The sequence below is a fragment of the Talpa europaea genome (genome assembly GCF_964194135.1).
Source record: "Talpa europaea genome assembly, chromosome: 5".
Classification (NCBI taxonomy): domain Eukaryota; kingdom Metazoa; phylum Chordata; class Mammalia; order Eulipotyphla; family Talpidae; genus Talpa; species Talpa europaea.
In genome coordinates, this window is record NC_140071.1 from 116,368,877 (window position 1) to 116,389,455 (window position 20,579).

A 20,579-nucleotide genomic window follows, 5' to 3' on the forward strand; every position below is an offset into this window, starting at 1 on the left:
TAGTAACTGTAAGGAAGCACGGACCTGGCCTTGGTAGGGGGGGTCAAGTCCAGTCAGCACCCCACCCACTATATTCAAGGAACGCTGTTCATTTAAATCCTATTTGTTGTCTAGTTGTGTTTAGGTTGAACTTGTGAACTGGCTTTGGTTCTAACAGTTGTGAAGAGTAACAAATATAAGAAATTTCCACCAAGTTTATGTTTGTATTTAATTCAGTGATATTAAACTATCCAAGTGCATGTGACACTTAAGAATTTAAGATTGGAAATCCTGTCTTTTACTGTGTGGCTTTGGTAAGATATTTATGTTCTCTAGATATTGAACAGTTCTTATAATGTGAGACTATATTGGGGTATCTGTGTAAAGAGGTTAACATAGTGCTAGGCTCATCTTGAGTGCTCAATAATTGTTAGATTATTTTTAGATTATTATTACATAAAATTTTTTTTTCTATAATAAGAGTCAAAAATATTGCTGCTTCAGAGGCCTGGAGCCAGGCAAAACCCTTTATGTTTTTGAGAGATCTGTATTCAATTCTGCTCCATCCTCTTTATTTATCTCATCACTCCTGAGATGCTCAGTTTCCTAGTAACTTCTCAGGATTGTAGTGAAGCTAATTAATAGTAAATTCTGCCCTTGGGATGAGATTTCCATGTGCCAGACACTGAATGAAGCACCTATGTGTGTTATCTTTACTCCTGCTGAAAGCTCAGCAAAGTGAGTGATAGTATCCTCCTCTTACAGATGGAGGAACTGAGCAGAGACAGAACATGCCTGAGGTGATATTACTTCTAAGTAGCAAAGTAGAGCCTGGATGCAGGATGTATCTGCCTCCAGAGCCCATGCTTTCTCCTTGAGTTCATATTCATCCAATAAATGTCTTCTGGGGCAGGTAACTTGTGATAGACACATGAGGAATAAAATGTGTGTGTGTGTGTGTGTGTGTGTGTGTGTGTGGTGGGGGGAGGTCACCTGTATATTGGAGGTCTCTCACTGTGAGTGATGGAGTTCAGGGTGCCTGGGGATAATGGTGTAGAAGAGGAACTTGAAAAGATGAACAAATGACTTTGCAAATTCACCCGGGACTAGCCCTGGATATTTTTATATGTTTAATTTTTTTAAAAATTTGATTAATTCATGATTGATATTTTTAAGATACCAGGTGTTCTGGAAATGAAAATAAAACTATCTTTTAAGATTTGCTGGGGGTGTGGAATCTCTATGTCTGACTGCCACGTTGCCCATTCAGTAGATGTGTATTTTTAAGCAAGTTATATTTTATCTCTCTGTCTAGTTTCCACTTTTATGCCAGTTTACAAATGTGTAAAATGGCCATAACTTGCCTCATTTTCAGTCTCTTAAAGTATACAGATGATGTACAAGAGGAGATGTATGTCTCTCTGTCTCTCTCACACACACAACACACACAGAGTGTCAGTCATATTTCTTTGCAGGCTGTCTCAGTGCACATTTAATAAGCATCTACTCAGTGCCAGGCAGTCTTCTCAGCTTAGAGGATTCAAAGATGGGTGAGAGAGGTCTCAGCTTCATTGTGATTTTCAGTCAGTGGGAGGGGGGAAGGCTGTAGAAATAGAAGGGAAGCTTCACATGAAAAAGCAATGACAGGGCCTCCCCGGTGGCGCAGTGGTTGAGCGCTGGGTTGCGAAGCTGCCCGCGGCCTCTGTGGTGCCGGTTCCATCCCCGGCTGCTCCCCGGCCACCAGAGGAGGGTCCCGCATGGCGCGCAGACCTCTCCTGCCGCCCGCTGCTCCCCTCAGCAGTGTACTTTGGTCCTTCTGCCTGCTCTGGCTCTGGTGAATTCTCTCACCCTCCCGCACTTCTGGCTGTACCCAGTGCATGTATAAACAAAACAAACAAATAAATAAACAAATAAATAAAACATGCCTCTATAAAAAAAAAATTAAAAAAAAAATTAAAAAAAAAAAGAAAAAAAAAAAAAAAAGAAAAAGCAATGACACTGGAGCCTCCCTGGTGACACAGGGTTTACGCACAACACTATGAAGCCATCCACAGCTTCTGCAGCATGAGTTCGATCCCCGGCCGGCCAGGGAGCTTCCCACATGGTGCAGCAGACCTCTCCTGACTCGCTTGCTGCTCCCCTCAACAGTGTATTTCACTCAGTCTGCCTGTTCTGCTCCCCACTCTGCCTCTGGTGAATCCTCTCACCCCCCGCACCTCTGGCCTGTACCCCAGTTCCTGTGTGCATAAATAAATAAATCTTTAAAAAAAATGACATTGGACCACAACATTAACAATAATATACAGTACACTTTAGTAATCATGAAGTAATTTTCATAGTGAACACACTTGAAAGACTGAAGGAAGAAAAATCTACCTGTGACATGTCCTGTCTCAATAATACTGGTTAACTAACCAGAGTATTATAGATTTGGTGTTAAGAGACCGTGTCACTCTTTCAACAACTCTTAGTGTTCTCTGTGTCAAGACTCTTAACTCTTCCAAATCTTTCCTTCCTGTTGTGGCCAGAATACGATTCTACTCTATGTACTGATTATGTGTTGTGAAAAACAAAATTCTCTGTATCTTAGGTGAAAGCATTCCCAAGTTTGAGCCCCATGATTTCATTTCTCTTCAGATATCGCCACCAGGTTGTTCAATAGTCAAGTCAAATGACATTTCCCAACCTTGCCTTCTGATTCTCTGTCTTATGCTGCATGGTATTAGTGTCTCCTCATAACTCAAATGCAAAATCCCCAAGGCTCCCTTCTTTACAAAATTTTATGGATGCTACCTCTTAATACTCTGACTTCCTCACTTTCCTCATCTTATTTATTGCCATTGTTGGCTTCACAGGCTTGGTTGCCCTCACCTGAGGTGTTGCAGCAGCCTCCTGGCTAGCCTCCCTGTGTCCACCCACTTGTCACACGATCACTGATGATTATCTTTTCAAAAATCCCTCAATATGCTCTACTGGTGGCTCTTATCAAAGGAAGTTCTCCACTCCCAGACATGGATCTTTTGGCTTCTTGCCTCAGAAGCACAGCAGCCAGCAACATGGGAAAGTTAAGATGAAAGGAAGATGGCAGAATCATCAAGTCTGTCAACCTCACAGCCTTCCTGGGCTATAATGCTTGCATGACCCACATTGTTCAGGAGATGGATAGGCCAGGATCCAGGGTGAATAAGACTGCAGTTGAGAAGGCTGTGACCATTGTGGAGACACTACCCAAGGTATTGGTGGGCATTGTGGGCATATGTGGGCATTATGGAAACCCCTTGGGGCCTCTGTTTCCTTTAAGATCATCTATGCTGAGCATATCAGTGATGAGTGCAAAAGACGTTTCAATAAGAACTGACCTAAATCTAAGAAGAAGGCTTTCACCAAATACTGCAAGAAGTGACAGGAGGAAGATGGCAAGAGGCAGCTGGAGAAGGAGTTAGGCAATATGGAGAAGTACTGTTGGGTCATCCTTGTCATCCCCCGCACCAGATGTGCCTGTTGCTTCTGCACCAGAAAAAGGCCCATCTTTTGGAGATCCAGATGCATGGAGGCACGATGGCCTAAAAGCTTACCTGGGCCCCCAAGCAACTGGAGCCTCAGGTCCCCATGAACCAAGTGTTTGACCAGGAGAGGATTGATGCCATTGGGGTATCAGGGGCAAGAGCTTCAAAGGGGTCACCAGCCTCTGGCACACTGAGAAATTGCCCTGCAAGACCCGCCGAGGGCTACGCAAAGTTGACTGTACCTAGTATCCAGCTGAGTGGTCTTCTCTGTGGCCCTGGCTGGGCAGAAAGGCTATCATCATCACATTGAGATCAACAAGAAGATCTATAAGATTGGGCCACTTAAGAAAACTGAACTGCAAAGGAAGAAGGTGTTTAATGTCACCAACAGTCTGTGCAGCTGGTGGGATCTTAATAGAACTTATTTTCCAATTGGGGGAGAAATACCTTAATGAAGTATTACTTACCTTCCACTTAGAATCCCTTAGGATAAATTTAAATTCCTGCACATGGTCTCTAAGCATCTTCTTAATTTGATTTCAGATAAACTTTTTGGTGCCATTCCTACACTTCCCCTGACCCATCCTAAACTTCAGCCATAGTGATTTCTTTCTGTTCCCTAAATTAGTGCTTTGCTGCTTTTGCTGAAACTCACTTCTCTACTTTCTCTACTAGAAGTCTCCTACTTATCCTTTAAAAGAACAATTTAAAATATCACTTCCTCCCTGAAACATCCCCAACTTCTGTCCCAGTCACCACCCTATCCATAGGACACCATGATTGCATGTCACCTCGTCGTTATTTGATTGTGATTCATCCCCTCTTCCTCTTTACCCACCATATGACTGTGAACAGCCCCTTCCATAGCTTTGGAGCTCTGGCACATAGCACCTTGCTTGGTGTCTTACTCACACTTGCTGGTGGAAAGATGCAATGATGAACAGACAACTTAAATTGAAACTTTCCCTCCAAACTTAGATATTTGAAGTAATAAACCTAAATTTCAGTACAGTACATGAATAGACTACATATCACAGAACATGAACTTAGGGGCAAGACCCCCAACTATACAAGGTATACCCAAGTGTACAAGCTATCCCTAATTTTCCTATATACTTTGACCTGCACTGACATCTGCGGAGGCAGGTAATGGTGTAGTCGGGTGTCTTGGAAGCAAACCACACTCTGCTGCTCTAGGCTAAGAGAGCTGGTGGGTGATAAAGGACCCCCGAGAGCAGTGTCTCGAAGACTCCATGATGTCAATAGTGATTTTCCTGAGGGCTAGGGGAGTAAGGGTAATCTGATGCGCTGTGTTATTAGTGTTTCCTAAAGTTTCTGCAGTGAACTTGTATGACTTGTTAATAGGAGGATGGAACCCTGGCACTTTCTTCTTTCCATTAATTGGTGTAGCCCTAGGAGCAAGGGGGAGCTAGCTGACCAGGTCTCTTTGCAACATGTCCTAGATCCTTTACAGACCGTTTCCTACCTCCTGTGCTTTTACAGAGCTGGTTTTGTTTGTTTGTTTTTTGTTTTTGCCACTTTATTTTATGTAGCAAACCAGATACCACAATGTGGGACAGACACTCTTCTGAGCACTTTGCAAATATTATTTTTTTAAAGATTTATTTATTTATACAAGCACTAGGGTACAGGCCAGAGGAGCGGGAGGGTGAGAGAATTCACCAGAGACAGAGCAGGTTGCAGAACAGGCAGAAGGACCGAAAGCACTGCTGAGGGTAGCAGTGGGTGCAACAGGAGAGGTCTGCAGTGCCATGTGGGAATCTCCCTGGCTGGCCAGGAATTGAACCGGCGCTGCAGAGGCTGTGGACAGCTTCACAGTGCTGTGCTCAACCGTCTGCATCACCAGGGGAGGCCCTATGGGCAATGTTTTTGAGAACAGCGTTAGCAGGCTGTGGTGAGGTGGGAGGCAGATTGCAAGTGGTCAAGGAAGAGTGGGTGGAAGGAAATGAAGACTGGGGGTGTATTCAGCTTCTCTTTTAGGAAGAAAAGTAAAGAATTAGGGCAGTAGTAGGCTCAGAAGAAGCCTCTTGGTATGAGTGGGAAAGGCTTGAATGTGCCTGGAGAGTGAAGTCATGTAGAAGAGAATGGCAGGGGAGAATGTCCCTCTCCTATTCTGGCTGCAGATCGGTCCATGCTCAGAATCCTGTTTGTCTGCTCAGGACATGATTCAGGGATTCCGCCACCATTTTGCAACTGGGTGTCCCAGGGTCTAGTGTGCTTAGTTGGGGGCCGGAGATAATGTGTTTAACTTGTCTGAACTACAGTTCCCTCATCTGTTAAATGAGGGGAATTTTGTCAGCATAATTAAAATAACATGTAAGTGCCCACTGTGTCTTTTTAACTTTCCCTTAGAGTCAGGATGAAAGAGAAGAAAAAAGGGTAACTCTTAGAGTGCTTTTGACCTTCAGGAGGGAGAAGTTGGGGATATACCCAGAGGATGGCCCCTCTCTTCTCCATAAAGGTGTGAGGGAGATTGTCCGCTGGGATCAGGGTGCTGGGAATGATGTGTCGTTCTGATGTGACTGGTGGTCTCCATAGAGGCCCCCGTGTTCTTTCCACTAGAGATACACAAAAAAATTGAGGAATAAGAGTGAAGATCTGGCTAAGGGTAGAACAGACAGGTGACTTCTGAAGCCAATCAGGCAGAGGGTTGGAAAAGTGTGGACAGAGAGGCTGATCGAAAGGTTAGGGGATGTGGTGTTCATGCATGGGTAAGAGGAGAGAGAGCAGGAGAGAGAGAGAGAGAGAGAGAGCGATGCACTGGTAAAGTGGTAGCCAGGTCTAATGAGATGTCACATGGAAGCTGAGACCCTAACAGAGTGGTTGCTTCTGAAGGTCTCATAGTGACAGTGAGGTTGCAGAGCAGGATCCTGGGAGTGGTTAAGGGGTCACAAGGTTGTGGCTGGAGGGAGGTTTGTAGTATTAGATTGAAGCAATTTGAATCATCAGGGATAGGGGATGGCTGGGTCACTCCAAGAGCAAGAATAATGTTATTTCTCTCTTTTCCCTTCTATTCTCTATTGTGTAAATATTGACTCCCCCCATCCCAAAACAACACCCTCTTAGTTTTACACAGCTTTTTGTGTATAAGTTACTATTATCCAGTAAACATTTATTTCTACATTGTACTTGTAATAATTTTTTTTTATAGAGGCATGTTTATTTATTTGTTTGTTTGTTTGTTTGTTTTGTTCATACATGCACTGGGTACAGTCAGAAGCGCGGGAGGGTGAGAGAATTCACCAGAGCCAGAGCAGGGAGCAGAGCAGGCAGAAGGACCGAAGTACACTGCTGAGGGGAGCAGCGGGCGGCAGGAGAGGTCTGCGCGCCATGTGGGACCCTCCTCCGGTGGCCGGGGAGCAGCCGGGGATCGAACCGGCATCGCAGAGGCTGCAGGCAGCTTCGCAACCCAGCGCTCAACCGCTGTGCCACCGGGGAGGCCCAGTTGTAATAATTTTTAATTAATGTATTATATCAAGTTGTCTTTTAACATGCTGCTCTGTATTTTTCTTGATTATTTCCTGGGATAAATTCTCAGGTATGAGGTTACAGTGTCCAGGGGTGTGGATGATTTGGAGTAAGAGATGTCTTGATGTGTTTAGTTAATTGCCCATGGAGATTTGCAGTGTGTGTGTGGTGGGGGTGGGCAATAGGTAAGACAAGGAAAACGTTCAGTAAGTCTGACTGGAGGCTTCATGTGCGCATCCTGCGCTTTCCACCTCATGGTCGCCTGAGTTCTGTGTGGAGGGGAAAATGTAACTGGCTGAAGTTTGCACTTGTGATTGAGTACATGGAGTTTTGCTTGGTGTGATCTTTTGGGGGATTGTCATCTAGAGTTGAGAGAGAAAGGTATGTGTGTCTGAGAAGTGTCAGTGACAATAAGAGGGAGCAGTTTCTCTGTTCTAGAGATTTTGGGGGTAAGGACAAAGAATAATTTTATCTTTAGAAATTAAAGGAATTGATTATTTTGATTATAATTCTTGCAGTATTAGGATTTTGGACAATCTTAGCCATAAAAAGAGGCATGATGTAGGTAATCATGGAAATTGTAATATTTTGAATCAGTGATTTCATTAATAAATGTTACTATTGGTAGCATTTTTCAATATCTTATGCTTATAATGATTCTCCCCCCTTTTTTCTTTTAACAGAAAAAAAACAGAAAGGGATTTATTGATGTTTCAAAGATCAAGTGTGTGGAAATAGTAAAGAATGATGATGGTGTCATCCCCTGTCAAAATAAATATCCATTTCAGGTGAGCTGCCAAATTTTTTTTTTTAAGATTTTTTTATTCATTTACACAAGAACCAGGGTATAGGCCAGATGCGTGGGAGGGTGAGAGGATCCACCAGAGCCAGAGCGGGGAACAGAACCGGCAGACTGACGAAATACACTGCTGAGGGGAACAGCAGGCGAGACAGGAGAGGTCTGCTGCGCCATGTGGGATCCTCGCCGGCCGGCTGGCCGGGATCAAACTGGCGCTGCAGAGGCTGCAGACAGCCTCACTGCATGGTGCTCAACTGCCTGCGCCACCAGGGGAGAGAGGCCCTGCCATATTTTTTGCAACAGTATAATTCTGAGCTTTTAGTTATACTTAACTATTTGATGTTACAGTTTCCTGTCATTACCTTGGTGGCCCATTTTTGAATTTTTTTCAAATCTATTGAGGTATCATGACATGTAGGAATTATATGTATTTAAGGTATTCAGTTAATGCTTGATAAAATATGAAATGACCACTACAAACACATTAACATATTCATCACTTGATCATTACCCTTTTCTTTGTTTCATGTGTGTGGTAAAAACAGAATCTACCTTCTTAGCAAATTTCAAGTGTACTGTACAGTGTTGTTCATGTAATCACCATGCTGTACATTCGCTCTCCAGAACTCATTCGATTTACAGAACTGAAACTCTGTACCCTTTACCCAATATCTCCCCAATTCCTTCTCTTACCTCTGTCAGTCACCATTCTGTTTTCTGCTCTATGAGTTTGACCATTTTAGATTCCACTTAGGGTAATGTCCTCTGTATTAGTCCATGTTGCAACAAATAGCAGGATTTTCCTCCTTTGTAAAGAACTGAATAATATTTCATTGCATGGGGCCTCCCCTGTGGCGCAGCGGTAGAGTTCTGGGTTGCGAAGCTGCCTGCAGCCTCTGCAGCGCCGGTTTGATCCCCGGCTGCTCCCCGGCCACCAGAGGAGGGTCCCACATGGCGCACAGACCTCTCCTGCCGCCCGCTGCTCCCCTCAGCAGTGTGCTTCTGTCCTTCTGCCTGCTCTGCTCCCCACCCTGGTGAATTCTCTCACCCTTCCACGCTTCTGACTGTACCCAGTGCTTGTATGTATAAACAAACAAACAAATAAATAAATAAATCTTTAAAAAAATATTTCATTGCTTGTATACATACTGTACTTTATTCATCAGTCCACAGATATTTATATTGTTTCTCTGTCTGGCTACTGTATATAATGCTAAATGAACACAAGAATACATATATCTCTTCAAGATCCATTTTTATTTTTTTTGGACATATTCCCAGAAGTAGGGTTCTGCATCACATGGTGGTTGATTTTTAGGTTCATTTATGCTTTCATAGTATTTACTTTTCTGAATGAACTGTTTGTCTTGGCTGAAACTTTATCTTATTCTTGGTTTTGTCTGTTAGATTCTACCAATGTCCTGAGTTTATAAACCCCAGACCTAATTGCTACTATTCAGATTTATCACAGAACAGCAGGAGAGGAAATGAGGGTTGGGACTGAAGTGTTCTCTGTGAATTTGAGAAACTGAGAAGGGGCAGGAATGAACTTTGAACAGAAGTGAGATTAAACATCTGTGATGCCAAATAAAATATTAGCATTATGTATTGATGAAATCGTACTTTCACACAAAGGTTATCATGTTATTCTTTTCCAAATACACAGTTTTTATTTATGACTATGAAAATTGAGGCTCGATATATTGTGACTTGTCCAAGGACACTTTGAATCCAAAGCCTCCTTAGAACATGCACTTACATCTCCTTCCAAGTTGGGTCAGTGTGGCACAAGCCACTCTGTAGCCATTGTGGGGGGGGGGGTGCTGGGGGAGCCGGGGGTGGGGGGCACCATCTCTGTGCACACTTATCTTGAGAAGTCAGGAGTGCAAGGTTGAAGCCTGGTGTTCCAGACCCTCAGCAGACAACCCAGGACCTATCTTCCCCTTCTCCAGGTGAGGATGTTTTCATGCTTTCCTTTGAGCAATGAACCTCTCTGGTGCCAGTGACCTTATACCCATGGGGATGGTCTTACTGTATCTTAAGGGGAAAGTATTCAAAATTTTTTTTTGTTTTTTAACATAGTATCACAGTGAAGTTTTGATTGTTTTTAATTTGATTGTTTTTAATTACCAGTTTTGTGCATTAAAATGACTTGGAAGCAGTAGGTTAAGATATTCAAGCTTTAGAGCTGCATCTGGGTTATTTTCCATAATAGGAAATGGTGACCACCACACAATGGAAGGAAGAACTACATTTAATTTTCCTTCCGCCTCCCACCCCCATCCCTCATTTTATAGCTGCCTCTTCTCTGAGTGAAAAGCAGGCCCAGTGAGGTGCTTAAGGAGGTGGCTCCAAGGCCACGTGGCTGATTGCCACACCCTTGTGGCAATCTGTGACCTTGTGCAGGTCACTTAATAGCATTTTGTGTTTCCTCTTCTATAGAAATGAGAATAGTAACACTAATGGTACTCACTTCATGTGGTGTTGCGAGGGTTAGACAACTTAGATACACAGCGAGGGCAAGGTGTTAGTCACTATTTCTGTTGTTTCTCTCTTTTTGCTGCCTATCACCCAGATCTTGAGTAAACCCAATTGAAATCCTGACTGAGTATGTTGAGTGCATATTAATGAGGGCCTGTAATTTCATTTGCTGTTTAGCAGAGAACAACTCCTACCATACTTCTGATGGCTGTTAGGCATTTTGAGGGGGCAGGTGGTTGTGGGGAGCTATGGGTGTTTTGATTCTGGAACCAGAATGAAGATTTCTGCTGTCCATGAGAAAGAGATCCACTCTGTTCACCCTGATTTGATTTTAAGAATGATGATAAAAACAGTGGAACAAAGAGCATTCTATCTCTGGATGTTTCAAAGCTCTGAACCATTTTTAATTGTTAACAATGCATGAATATAGAAAAGTTCAAAAACAATCTTAAAAATTCAGAACAAATAAACTGAGCTTTAACTGTCATTTAAACCAACCAGACTTGAACAATGAAAAATAGCCTTTCTTATTATAACCTAGGTATAATTTAAAAAAGTGTAGGTCCTGGTTTCACATCTTCACAATGAAAGTATGCAGCAGGGTCATATGCAAGACAAAAACAAAAAAAGAAGAAGTGGACATTTTAAAAAACACTAAGAGCAAAAAAGGAGATTGCTTCCTCTCCCAACGTATTATAGCCACAGGAAGGGATGGAGTAAATAGGGAAGAACCAGCTGCCTCGTGGAATATCTCTTGCTGCTTCTGATGGCAGCTGGTGGTTCCCCAGGGAATGGCATTTCCTGGGTTTTGAATCCAGATCTGTCATTATATAACATCTGTGCTGTTTCTCCTACAGTGCAGTCATTAAAAGTCTATTGAATAAATGAGTGAGTAAATGCAGATGTAACAGGAGGGAAAGTAACTACGAAGTTAGTAGTGTTACTAAAGGAGAGGCTATTTCCTCCTTAATGACTTCTGTGCCTTGAGGTGTGCAGACCTCTTCCTCCTCGGCAACCTCTGTTGTGATAGTTTGACTCACCAGGTGTGAGCCAAAGGAGAATGTGACTCCCCACATTCACTCCATCTCACTTCACGGTGGTGATGCAGACGCTGGTCTGTGTGGTGTGATACGGGTTTTGCTGAAAGAAGGACCCTGGACATCTCTCCCACCAGCCTGCCAAACTACTCAAATGGCCAAATTAGATGTTCATTACTTGGATTTATTTAGACCAATATTTCTAGAAATTTCTTGGAGAAATGCAAATACCATCAAAACTCTGAGTTGAATTAGTTGTCTTCTGATTAGCTAATCTTTAACAAACTTTAACAAAGTTCGTGGTATTGATGTGAGTTAGTTTTGAGAAGTTATACTAGAGCCTGAACATGCACCATCTAGAAGGGAGCAGGAGGGTGTTTGGAGGAAACACATGAATACGAAGAGACTTTTGGGACCATAGAACCCCTACTTAGGTGACTGAACCTCACTTGCTTTGTTTTGTCATTTGGAAAATGAGGATTACAATGTAATAAGGGATGTGGGCCATTGTATGAATGAAGCGATGCAGTGCGTATCACATGCCTAGCCCGATGTGAACACTCAATAAAGTAAGTTATAATAATAAAGTAAATTGCTATCATGATAACACCCAGTTCCTGGAAGCTTCAAAGCCCTGGCAGTCTATTCTGAACACCTCAGTATCAATTTAGATGACCTGTTTTGTGACGCATTTTAATCTAATTCTTCTGTACACTTTTCATGAATGAACCTGGCTAAGGGGTGAAAAATCACAGACCAAATACCTCTTTCCCCACATCCCTCTTCGTACTTTATCTCCACCTCTCCGATACCATGTCTCACTTCTGTCTTGTATTTAGACATTTCTAAACTTGTCTTGGAAACAGTCTTTTCGCTTGATTTATTTTTTTATCTTTTATAGTCCCACCAAAGTGGTAAGATGGCTGATCAAGTCATTGAACAGACTACATACTATTGTTAACATTGCCGTTAGGCTGTATTTATTGACTGATCAATTGATTAAAATGAATAGGATAGAATAAGCTGTTGAGTAAGATCAGGAACAGTCATTGATCGATGAAAGAGATATTTGTGTTCAACCTGGTGGCTCCTGATATGGAGAAGGGAGGTTTCTACCCATGTACTTCTTTTTAGTCAGTGATATTTCTGCCTTGCTACTGACCATCAAGGGTTAAATGACAAACCAAAGACTGAATTCTTGGGTTGGTTTCTGAGGCTTAAATTTAAATAAATTTAAAGTATTATTATTAATAAAAATATCTGCTGAATTGCTCACCAGCAGTTACTCTAAAATAGGCACTGGGGCAAAAAAGCTGGGCTCTGGAGTCAGACCCTGGTGTCCTGGATTAGCAGCCAAGTGCTGAAGGACAGGTGAGGTACCAGCACAGAATTAGGAGGCAACATTTGCCACACCTTCTGTGTGAATGGTGTATTACAGGAGTGGGGGTGGGGTAAGGGGCTGAGGCTAGGCCTTAGCCTCCTTTTCTGTGAAATGCAAATGGTGGTACCTTGGTGGTAGGACTAATTGCATTAATGTATAGAAAGCTCATAGCACAGGTCTGGGACAGTCGGTGCTCAGTAAAGTTAGCTGCTGCAGTTGCTCATGGTGCAAAAGGAGGGCATAGGAGCGATAGTGAAAGAGTAATTCGTTGTCTATTCAGGGGCCTCCCTGGTGGCACAGGGGTTAAAGACAGTGCTATCAAGCAATTGTCAGCCACTGCAGCACGAATTCAATTCCTGGCCAGCTAGGGAGCAACCCACATGGCGCAGCAGACCTCTCTTGTCTCGCCCTCTGCTCCCCTCAGCAGTGTATTTCAGTGGATCCGCCTGTTATGCTCCTCAATCTCTGATGAATCCTCTCACCCCCCACATCTCTGGCCTATACCCTAGTTCTTGTACGCATAAATAAAATAAATCTTTAAAATAAGATATTATTCAGAACAGTAAGGGGCTATAATCATCCCTGTTATAGGAAATTTATTAAAAACCTTAAATAGATTTTAGTTAGAATCTAGATATTGGTTAGAATTTAGTTCATTAGGTTGCCAGAAAGAACAAGATTAAGGAAGCATCCAGGTTTCTGTATGTCTTTCTTTTTTTCTATGAAAACACAGTCCTCTATAAAATGTGTATCCCAATGTATGTGGACATGAAGAAATAGATATGCTTTTCTAAAGAAGAATTCTTGGTTCTTTAGATCTGAAATAACTGCATAAGTCATCATAATCCTTCAGTGGTGTCTGTCATATGGAGGTTCTGTGCTGGTCAGTGGTGCTGTGCCTAAGTATTTCTTACCTGTTCCTATTTCATCTTTTGTTTTGTTTTAGGTTGTTTATGATGCTAACACACTTTACATTTTTGCACCTACTCTACAAAGCAGAGACCGGTGGGTGAAGAAGTTAAAAGAAGGTAAAATTCGTACAGTAAAATATTAATCTGTATATCATTTTACGATACGTTGTAATCACTAAAGTAGAAATATAGTCAATGTTTTGTGCATTTATAATCTTTTAATCTACAGCATGTATTTCTCCAAGGACATTGTGTTACTGTAAGTGTTACAAACTGAAGATAACTTCCTTTTAAAAAAGTTAGATTCCTTCAAGTGACATAAGTACAGTTTCTAAGAAAAGGATGTTTTCATTTAATGTGTAAAACATTTGAAAATGATAAAGCACTGGACTTTTATGATAATCAGATTTGCTATTTTCTAAGGAATTGCCTGTGTAATGGCAACATTTGCTGGGGATGGATTGACTCTTGCATAAAGTACTCATGTGGATGATTTGTCCTGCACAGTCCTTACCTCTGCTGCAGAGTAGTGCTGGGCTGACTTTGTGTGTTTCCATCACAGTGTAGCAGAGGTCACTTCTGTACACAGGTGTGTCACCAAAACAACACAAAAAGCAGATGAGTGAGAACCATATGACTTTTTTTTTTTTTTTTGATGGGACCCTCACCGGTGGCCAGGGAACGAACCGGCGCTGCAGAGGCTGCGGGCAGCCTCACAGCCCAGCACTCAACCACTGCGCCACTAGAGGAGGCCCTGACTTTTTTTTTTTTTTTTTAAGATTTATTTATTTATGCATACAAGAGCTGGGGTACAGGCCAGAGATGTGGGGGATGAGAGGACCCACCAGAGACAGAGAGAGTAATACAGCAGGCAGACTGACTGAAACACACTGCTGAGGGGTGCATTGGGCAAGACAGGAGAGGTCTGCAGTGTCATGTGGGTTGCTCCCTGGCCGGCCGGGCATTGAACTTGTGCTGCAGAGGCTGCGGATTGCTTCATAGTGTGGTGCTTAAACCCTTGCGCCACCAAGGAGGTCCCATGTGACTTTTTAAATGCTAGCTTGTTCTCAAAATAAACTCGGTATCTGAGGGATAAGGCATGCTCGACAGTGTTACTTATAAAATAGTCTGTTGTCTTTTGATTTCACTGATCATTTAATGTATGTGAATTACAGAAATAAAGAACAACAATGATATTATGATTAAATATCATCCTAAATTCTGGACAGATGGAAGTTATCAGTGTTGCAGACAAACTGAAAAACTTGCACCTGGGTGTGAAAAATATAATCTTTTTGAGAGTAGTAAGTATTCATTTTATTCCATAATTATATTGTATGAAGGATGTACATATTATTGGTGTGAAAGTGACATGATTGTGATTTTAGTAAAGTGTGGCTTTCATACTTTTCAGTACAACATAAACGTATTTTTGTAAAAATAATTACATTTTATTAGCAGTGGGACTGTGTCATGGAATCACATTTATTTTCAGGAGCTTTTATCACAATATGGAAACCTGCTAATGACTCTATTGAAAGTGTGATCCTATTAAGCAACTTTTTCTTCTTAATTTTTTCAGCTTTTTGAGATATAATTGACAAAATTATAAGATACTTAAAGTGTGCAACCTGATATACTTATGCATTGTGAAAAGTTTCCACTCATCGAGTTAGTTAACACATCTGTCACCTCACCTGTTTACCTGTTCTTTTTATGTGAACACTTCAGTCCTATTCTCAGTACATTTTAATTATACTTCACAGTGTAAGCAATTATAGTCACCATGTTAATCATTAGAACTTGAGCCTTATTTGTTTTTAATGAAATTTTGTTCCCTTTTTTCACTTTTTTACTTTTCTGCTCTCTTTTTCTGAGTTTGACTTTTCTTTTTTTTAAAGGTTCCATGTATACATAATACTTTGCAGTATTTGTTCTTTTCTGGTTTATTTCACTTAGCATAATGTCCTCCACATTCATTCATTTTATTACAAATGACAGGATTTCATTACTTTTTTTAAAAAATATTTATCTATCTATCTATCTATCTATCTATCTATCTATCTATCTATCTATCTATCTATCTATCTATACGAGCACTGGGTACAGTCAGAAGTGTGGGAGGGTGAGAGAATTCACCAGAGTCAGAGTGGGGAGCAGAACAGGCAGACTGACGAAACACACTGCTGAGGGGAGCAGCGGGTGCAGCCGGAGAGGTCTGTGCGCCATGTGGGACCCTCACCGGTGGCCGGGGATCCAACTGGCACTGCAGAGGCTTTGGGCAGCTTTGCAGCCCAGAGCTCAACCGCTGGGCCTCTGGGGAGGCCTTTCATTCTTCTTTTTTTTAAGGCTAAATAATATTCCATTGTATATGTACACCACATTTTCTTTAACCACTTTCTTGTTGATGGACACTTAGGTTATTTCCATTGCTTGGTTATTGTGGATAGTGGTGCTATTAACATGGGCGTATGGACATCTGTTTGAGATGATTTCATTCTATTTGTCTATATACCTAGAAGTGGATTGCTAGGTCATATGGAAGAAATTTTATATCAAAGAAATTTTTAATTTCTTGTGAAACCTCTACACTGTTTTCCATGGTGGCTGTACCAGTTTGCATTCCCACAAGCAGTACATAAGAGTTCCTTGCCTCCATAGCTTTTAGCTGTTGTTGTTGTTTTTAAGTTTTATTTGCATTTATCTTATTCTGAATTTATTCTGCAGCCATAAGTTTATGTTTCTTTAGTTGTTTTTGTTATTGCCATTTTCAGGTATAAGGAAAGCACTGCCTCCAGCACCAGAAACAAAGAAGGTAGGGGGTCTTTAACTTTTGGAAACACTTGCAGCTTATTGTTCTGCTTATTTTCATTTATGTGATGCTGCTTTTCCTAGGAGTGTATCAGAAACAGATACATGACTTTTTAAAATTTTTTTTCTTGATGTCAAATAATAATCAATTGAATTGCATCAGATAGTATATCAGTCAGGGAGGGCCTTCTCATCATCTGGCATTTGGCTGTATTTTTGCCTAAAGAATTGTGTAAGAAGTGTGGGACTTTCAACGTATGTTCCAGTCTTAAGGTCACACTCTGGTGACAAAGGAGTGACTTCAGTGATTGATGATATGTGTTTGAAGGATGGGGAATAATGGCAAACACATGTGTTTTAGGCTCATACAGGATCTGATATGAATGACTTCAGGTAGGTTGCTTCAGCCATTGTGGAATTATATACTTTATGGATCAATATTTAGAAAAAGTGTGCTTGAAACTAAGGTGTGCCTTACACATGGTAAGCCCAGAGAACTGCAAATCTCTCTGAATGGGAGGAGACCTGATAGAAGACTCCACTGCATAGTGAGTTTTCCCCCCATTGCAGACCCTCTGAGTGGCTTTCCTTCAGTCCTGGTGTCTACACACATATAGTATCAACATCAGCAAACTCATAGGCATATTCTCCACGTGAATTTAGGGGAGGTTTCTACTGTACTCCAGGATGTTGGGGAATCGTTTAGAATTTTACTTCGTACTCCATTTCAAATGAAAGGCTGAACTTTCACATTATTTCCTTTTCTTAGCGAAGGCCTCCCCCACCAATTCCACCTGAAGAAGAAGATAATAGTGAAGAAATAGTTGTAGCTATGTATGATTTCCAAGCAACAGAAGCACATGACCTCAGATTAGAGAGAGGCCAAGAGTATATCATATTAGAAAAGAATGACATTCACTGGTGGAGAGCAAGAGACAAATACGGGTAAGTGCCCCTCTCGATGTGAAATGCACAGTGGATGGGTGAGAAGAAAATGCTGAGAACAGGATGATCTGTACCTATGGCATAGTGAAACTAGTGCAGCCAGTCATAAATGGAAGCCTGTAGTCTTATTTTGCAGTAACACCATGGATTTTCAGCAGTGACTCAATGAACATATAAATGAATCAATCACTTCTTTCCAGAAATCAGAATATACTACATTGCCTCTTTCTCATCCACTTACATTTAATTGGATTATTTTGACCTTGGGGAAATAACATTTTATGTTTTCCCTGAGTTAAGTAATTAATGTTAGACTTTTCTAAGACAGAGAGTGTGTGTATGTGCATGTGTGTATATAAAATATATACATACACACATGAGAAATTAAAAAGCACTATTTATATAAAAGGTAATTTAGGATTTAAAGGGAACAGTCCTTTCAACCATATTATTGGTAAATAATGGGTATTTATGAATAAACATGAGTATCTTTTAGGTCATTCAGAAAGTGTGAAAAGATAAAGTATCTTTTAGGTCATTAAGGAAACTAATCTGTGTTTATCTCTGAAATTTAATCCCATTTATATTCTGATTCCCCATGAATAGGAAGAGGAAGATTTATGTCTGGCTAGTACATATTTCTCTTTCTGAGCATTCTTTCTCACCTCCCCTCTGCTTCCTTAATTCCAGTTCTCTCTCCTCAGTTACTTCTGGAGAAGCAATAGGAGCCTCTGCCTTGGACAGGGTCCTTCTGTTCTGCTTACTGCTCAGCAGTGCCACATCTGCTGTGTGCTGGCTTGTACATTATTGCCTTCTTGGGAACTCTGATCCTTTTATACTATGTTGTTTGTCACTGACTCTCTTTGCCAAACAATGAAGGCTATCTGTTATTATTTTTGATTATAGAAGTTTCAAACATCCACAAAAGTATGTAATAGTATAATGGAGCCTCCCATCACTCCCACAAAAAATTAGTAACATTTTGTCAGTCTTGATTTACCAATCCTCCCAATTGTCTGCTTCTGGAGTATTTATACATAAATTTAAGTCACCATGTCATTTACTCCTCAGTCTAACTACAAGCAATTATTTTAAAACAATTGCCATAGGGGACCTCCGTGGTGGCACAGGGGTTCATGTGTCAGTGCAATTAAGCTATCACCAGCCACTGCAGCATGAGTTTGATCCCTGGTCAGGGAGCTAACCCACATGGTGCAGCAGACTTCTCCTGTCTCACCCGATACTCCCCACTCTGTCTCTGGTGAATTCTCTCACCCCTTACACCTCTGGCCTACATCTCAGTTCTTATATGAATAAATAAATAAAATAAATCTTAAAAAAAAGTCAAACAATTGCCATATTATTAAACTTAAAAATAATTAAAAATGTATAATCTGTAGGTTTTCCCCTAATATTTTTGAGCCTTAGAAAATTACAACTGGAAACCCTCATAGAATACATTTAAATATTTAGAAGTTATAAGTTAAGATGACAAACATAAGTAAAATATAATTTATCCTCCAACTTGACAAACATACCTTGTGGGAAATTAGCTAGTCTTTTTTTATAAGATTTGGCAATATTATGCTTCAGTTATTTCAGAAAAGCAATCATTTTTAAAATAACTTCTTCATAAATAATTTTAGTTTACCTGAAGTATTTTTTTATTTTCTAGGAGTGAAGGATATATCCCAAGTAACTATGTTACAGGAAAGAAATCAAACAACTTAGATCAATATGAGTAAGTAAATGGTTATTTTGTGAAGGTGGAAAACCAGAAAATAAATGTTTTTATATTCCTAATGATGTAAGGCATTTGGAGATTAATGTCGCTCTCATTATGTTTAAAAGCTTGTGCTAACATACCCTTAACTCAGTTGTCTAGTGTGGTGAAACAGCTGTGAGAATTCATTTGTATAATACCCTTTACCTAAAGGTACTGTATGTGAATGGAGTTACACAAGCCAGCACAAATGAATTGATTTTAAACAAGTCATAGTTTAGCTGACTTTGAAATACAAATCATTCATTCAAGAAATAGGAATACAATTTTCCAGTACAGCTTTTGATTGGTTCTTTTTTCTAATTGTAATCACAATATATGATTATTGTTTTTAAAAACTTGAAAAATATTAATAAGGAAAATTATTGCTAAATCAACTAAGCAAAGAAAAATTACTGATAAATCAACTAACAGTAACTATTATTGATGAATAACATTAGTGTATTTCTTTTCAGTCTTTTTACTATTTTTGAAAATATAACATCATGCTGTATATACTGTTTTATATCCTGTTTATTCTACTTAATAGAATAGTATGAGTGTATTTCCTCATCCCATTAAATATTCTTGAAAAACATTTTCATCACTGGCTTGTATTTCATTCAGTCATATATTCATCAGATATTTCCTGAGCTCTTAGTATATATCAGGCACCTGTGCCAAACCTTCAGAGATATAAGCAGGCTTGTGGCAAATGGATGCTTCAGATAATTGTTTCCTTATTTGCATGGCATTACGTTGTTTTAGGTATCTTTGCTATGTAAAAGTAACAGGGATAATCTCTTTCTGCTTATTCTCTTAAACAGGTCTCTGAAAATGTGTGTAGGGGGCAAAAGCTGTGTATGAATCTCTTCAGACTCCTCATGTGTGCCTGAAATTACAGTTTGTGTGCCCATTACAGCTGGGTAGCCAGGTTTTAATGAGAAGGTTATATTTACCAAATACTCTTTGTGGTCATTCTGAGGCAGTGTATTGCTGCTTCACTCACTTCCTTAAAAACCCACCATAACCAACACCAACAAGAACCTGTTTCCTCTGTGCATGTCACTTCCTGTAATGAGTGTACCTTAAATCTAGAAAAGGACTAATAGGTTCAAAAGTGATCTCACTCACTGGTCTGATCTCTGCAAATTGTTTTGGAGGTAGGTGAGGATATAAAATATAGGTAAACAAAATAGTGTTTCTTTTCTTAAATAAATTTTAGGAAAATGTAGCAAGATTTTGTTGGAAAAAGGGGAGATGCTAAAAGATAAAAACTTGGGGTTCATTTTTAAGTGTGCTGACTGAGAACTAGCTGATAACTTAGGGGTGTGTGTGGAAACCTCATCTAAATGTGTAACTGCCCCTCATGGGATTAGAAATAAGGAGTTTTGTAAAATTTATGATTCATTACCATGAGATTTTTGGATACATTTTAGTTTGGAAATTTCTTCTCTTCTGAGGGACACTCCTCTCTG

General features: G+C 40.5%; 1 protein-coding gene across 3 annotated transcripts in view; it reads left to right on the top strand.

Moving 5' to 3' along the window:
- TEC (tec protein tyrosine kinase) overlaps nt 1-20,579 on the top strand; it is a gene marked incomplete at both ends in the record, with an annotated part of 70,941 nt that overhangs the window by 31,984 nt on the left and 18,378 nt on the right. Inside the window, 6 exons of one of the 3 annotated variants that reach the window (XM_084233844.1) lie at nt 7,658-7,762; nt 13,619-13,700; nt 14,759-14,887; nt 16,358-16,398; nt 17,164-17,339; nt 19,015-19,080. In XM_084233844.1, coding sequence (XP_084089970.1) covers nt 7,658-7,762; nt 13,619-13,700; nt 14,759-14,887; nt 16,358-16,398; nt 17,164-17,339; nt 19,015-19,080 — 599 coding nt within the window. Of the gene's footprint in view, nt 1-7,657; nt 7,763-13,618; nt 13,701-14,758; nt 14,888-16,357; nt 16,399-17,163; nt 17,340-19,014; nt 19,081-20,579 lie in introns of those variants that run through there. The other 2 variants (XM_084233842.1, XM_084233843.1) reach the window with 2 other exon arrangements.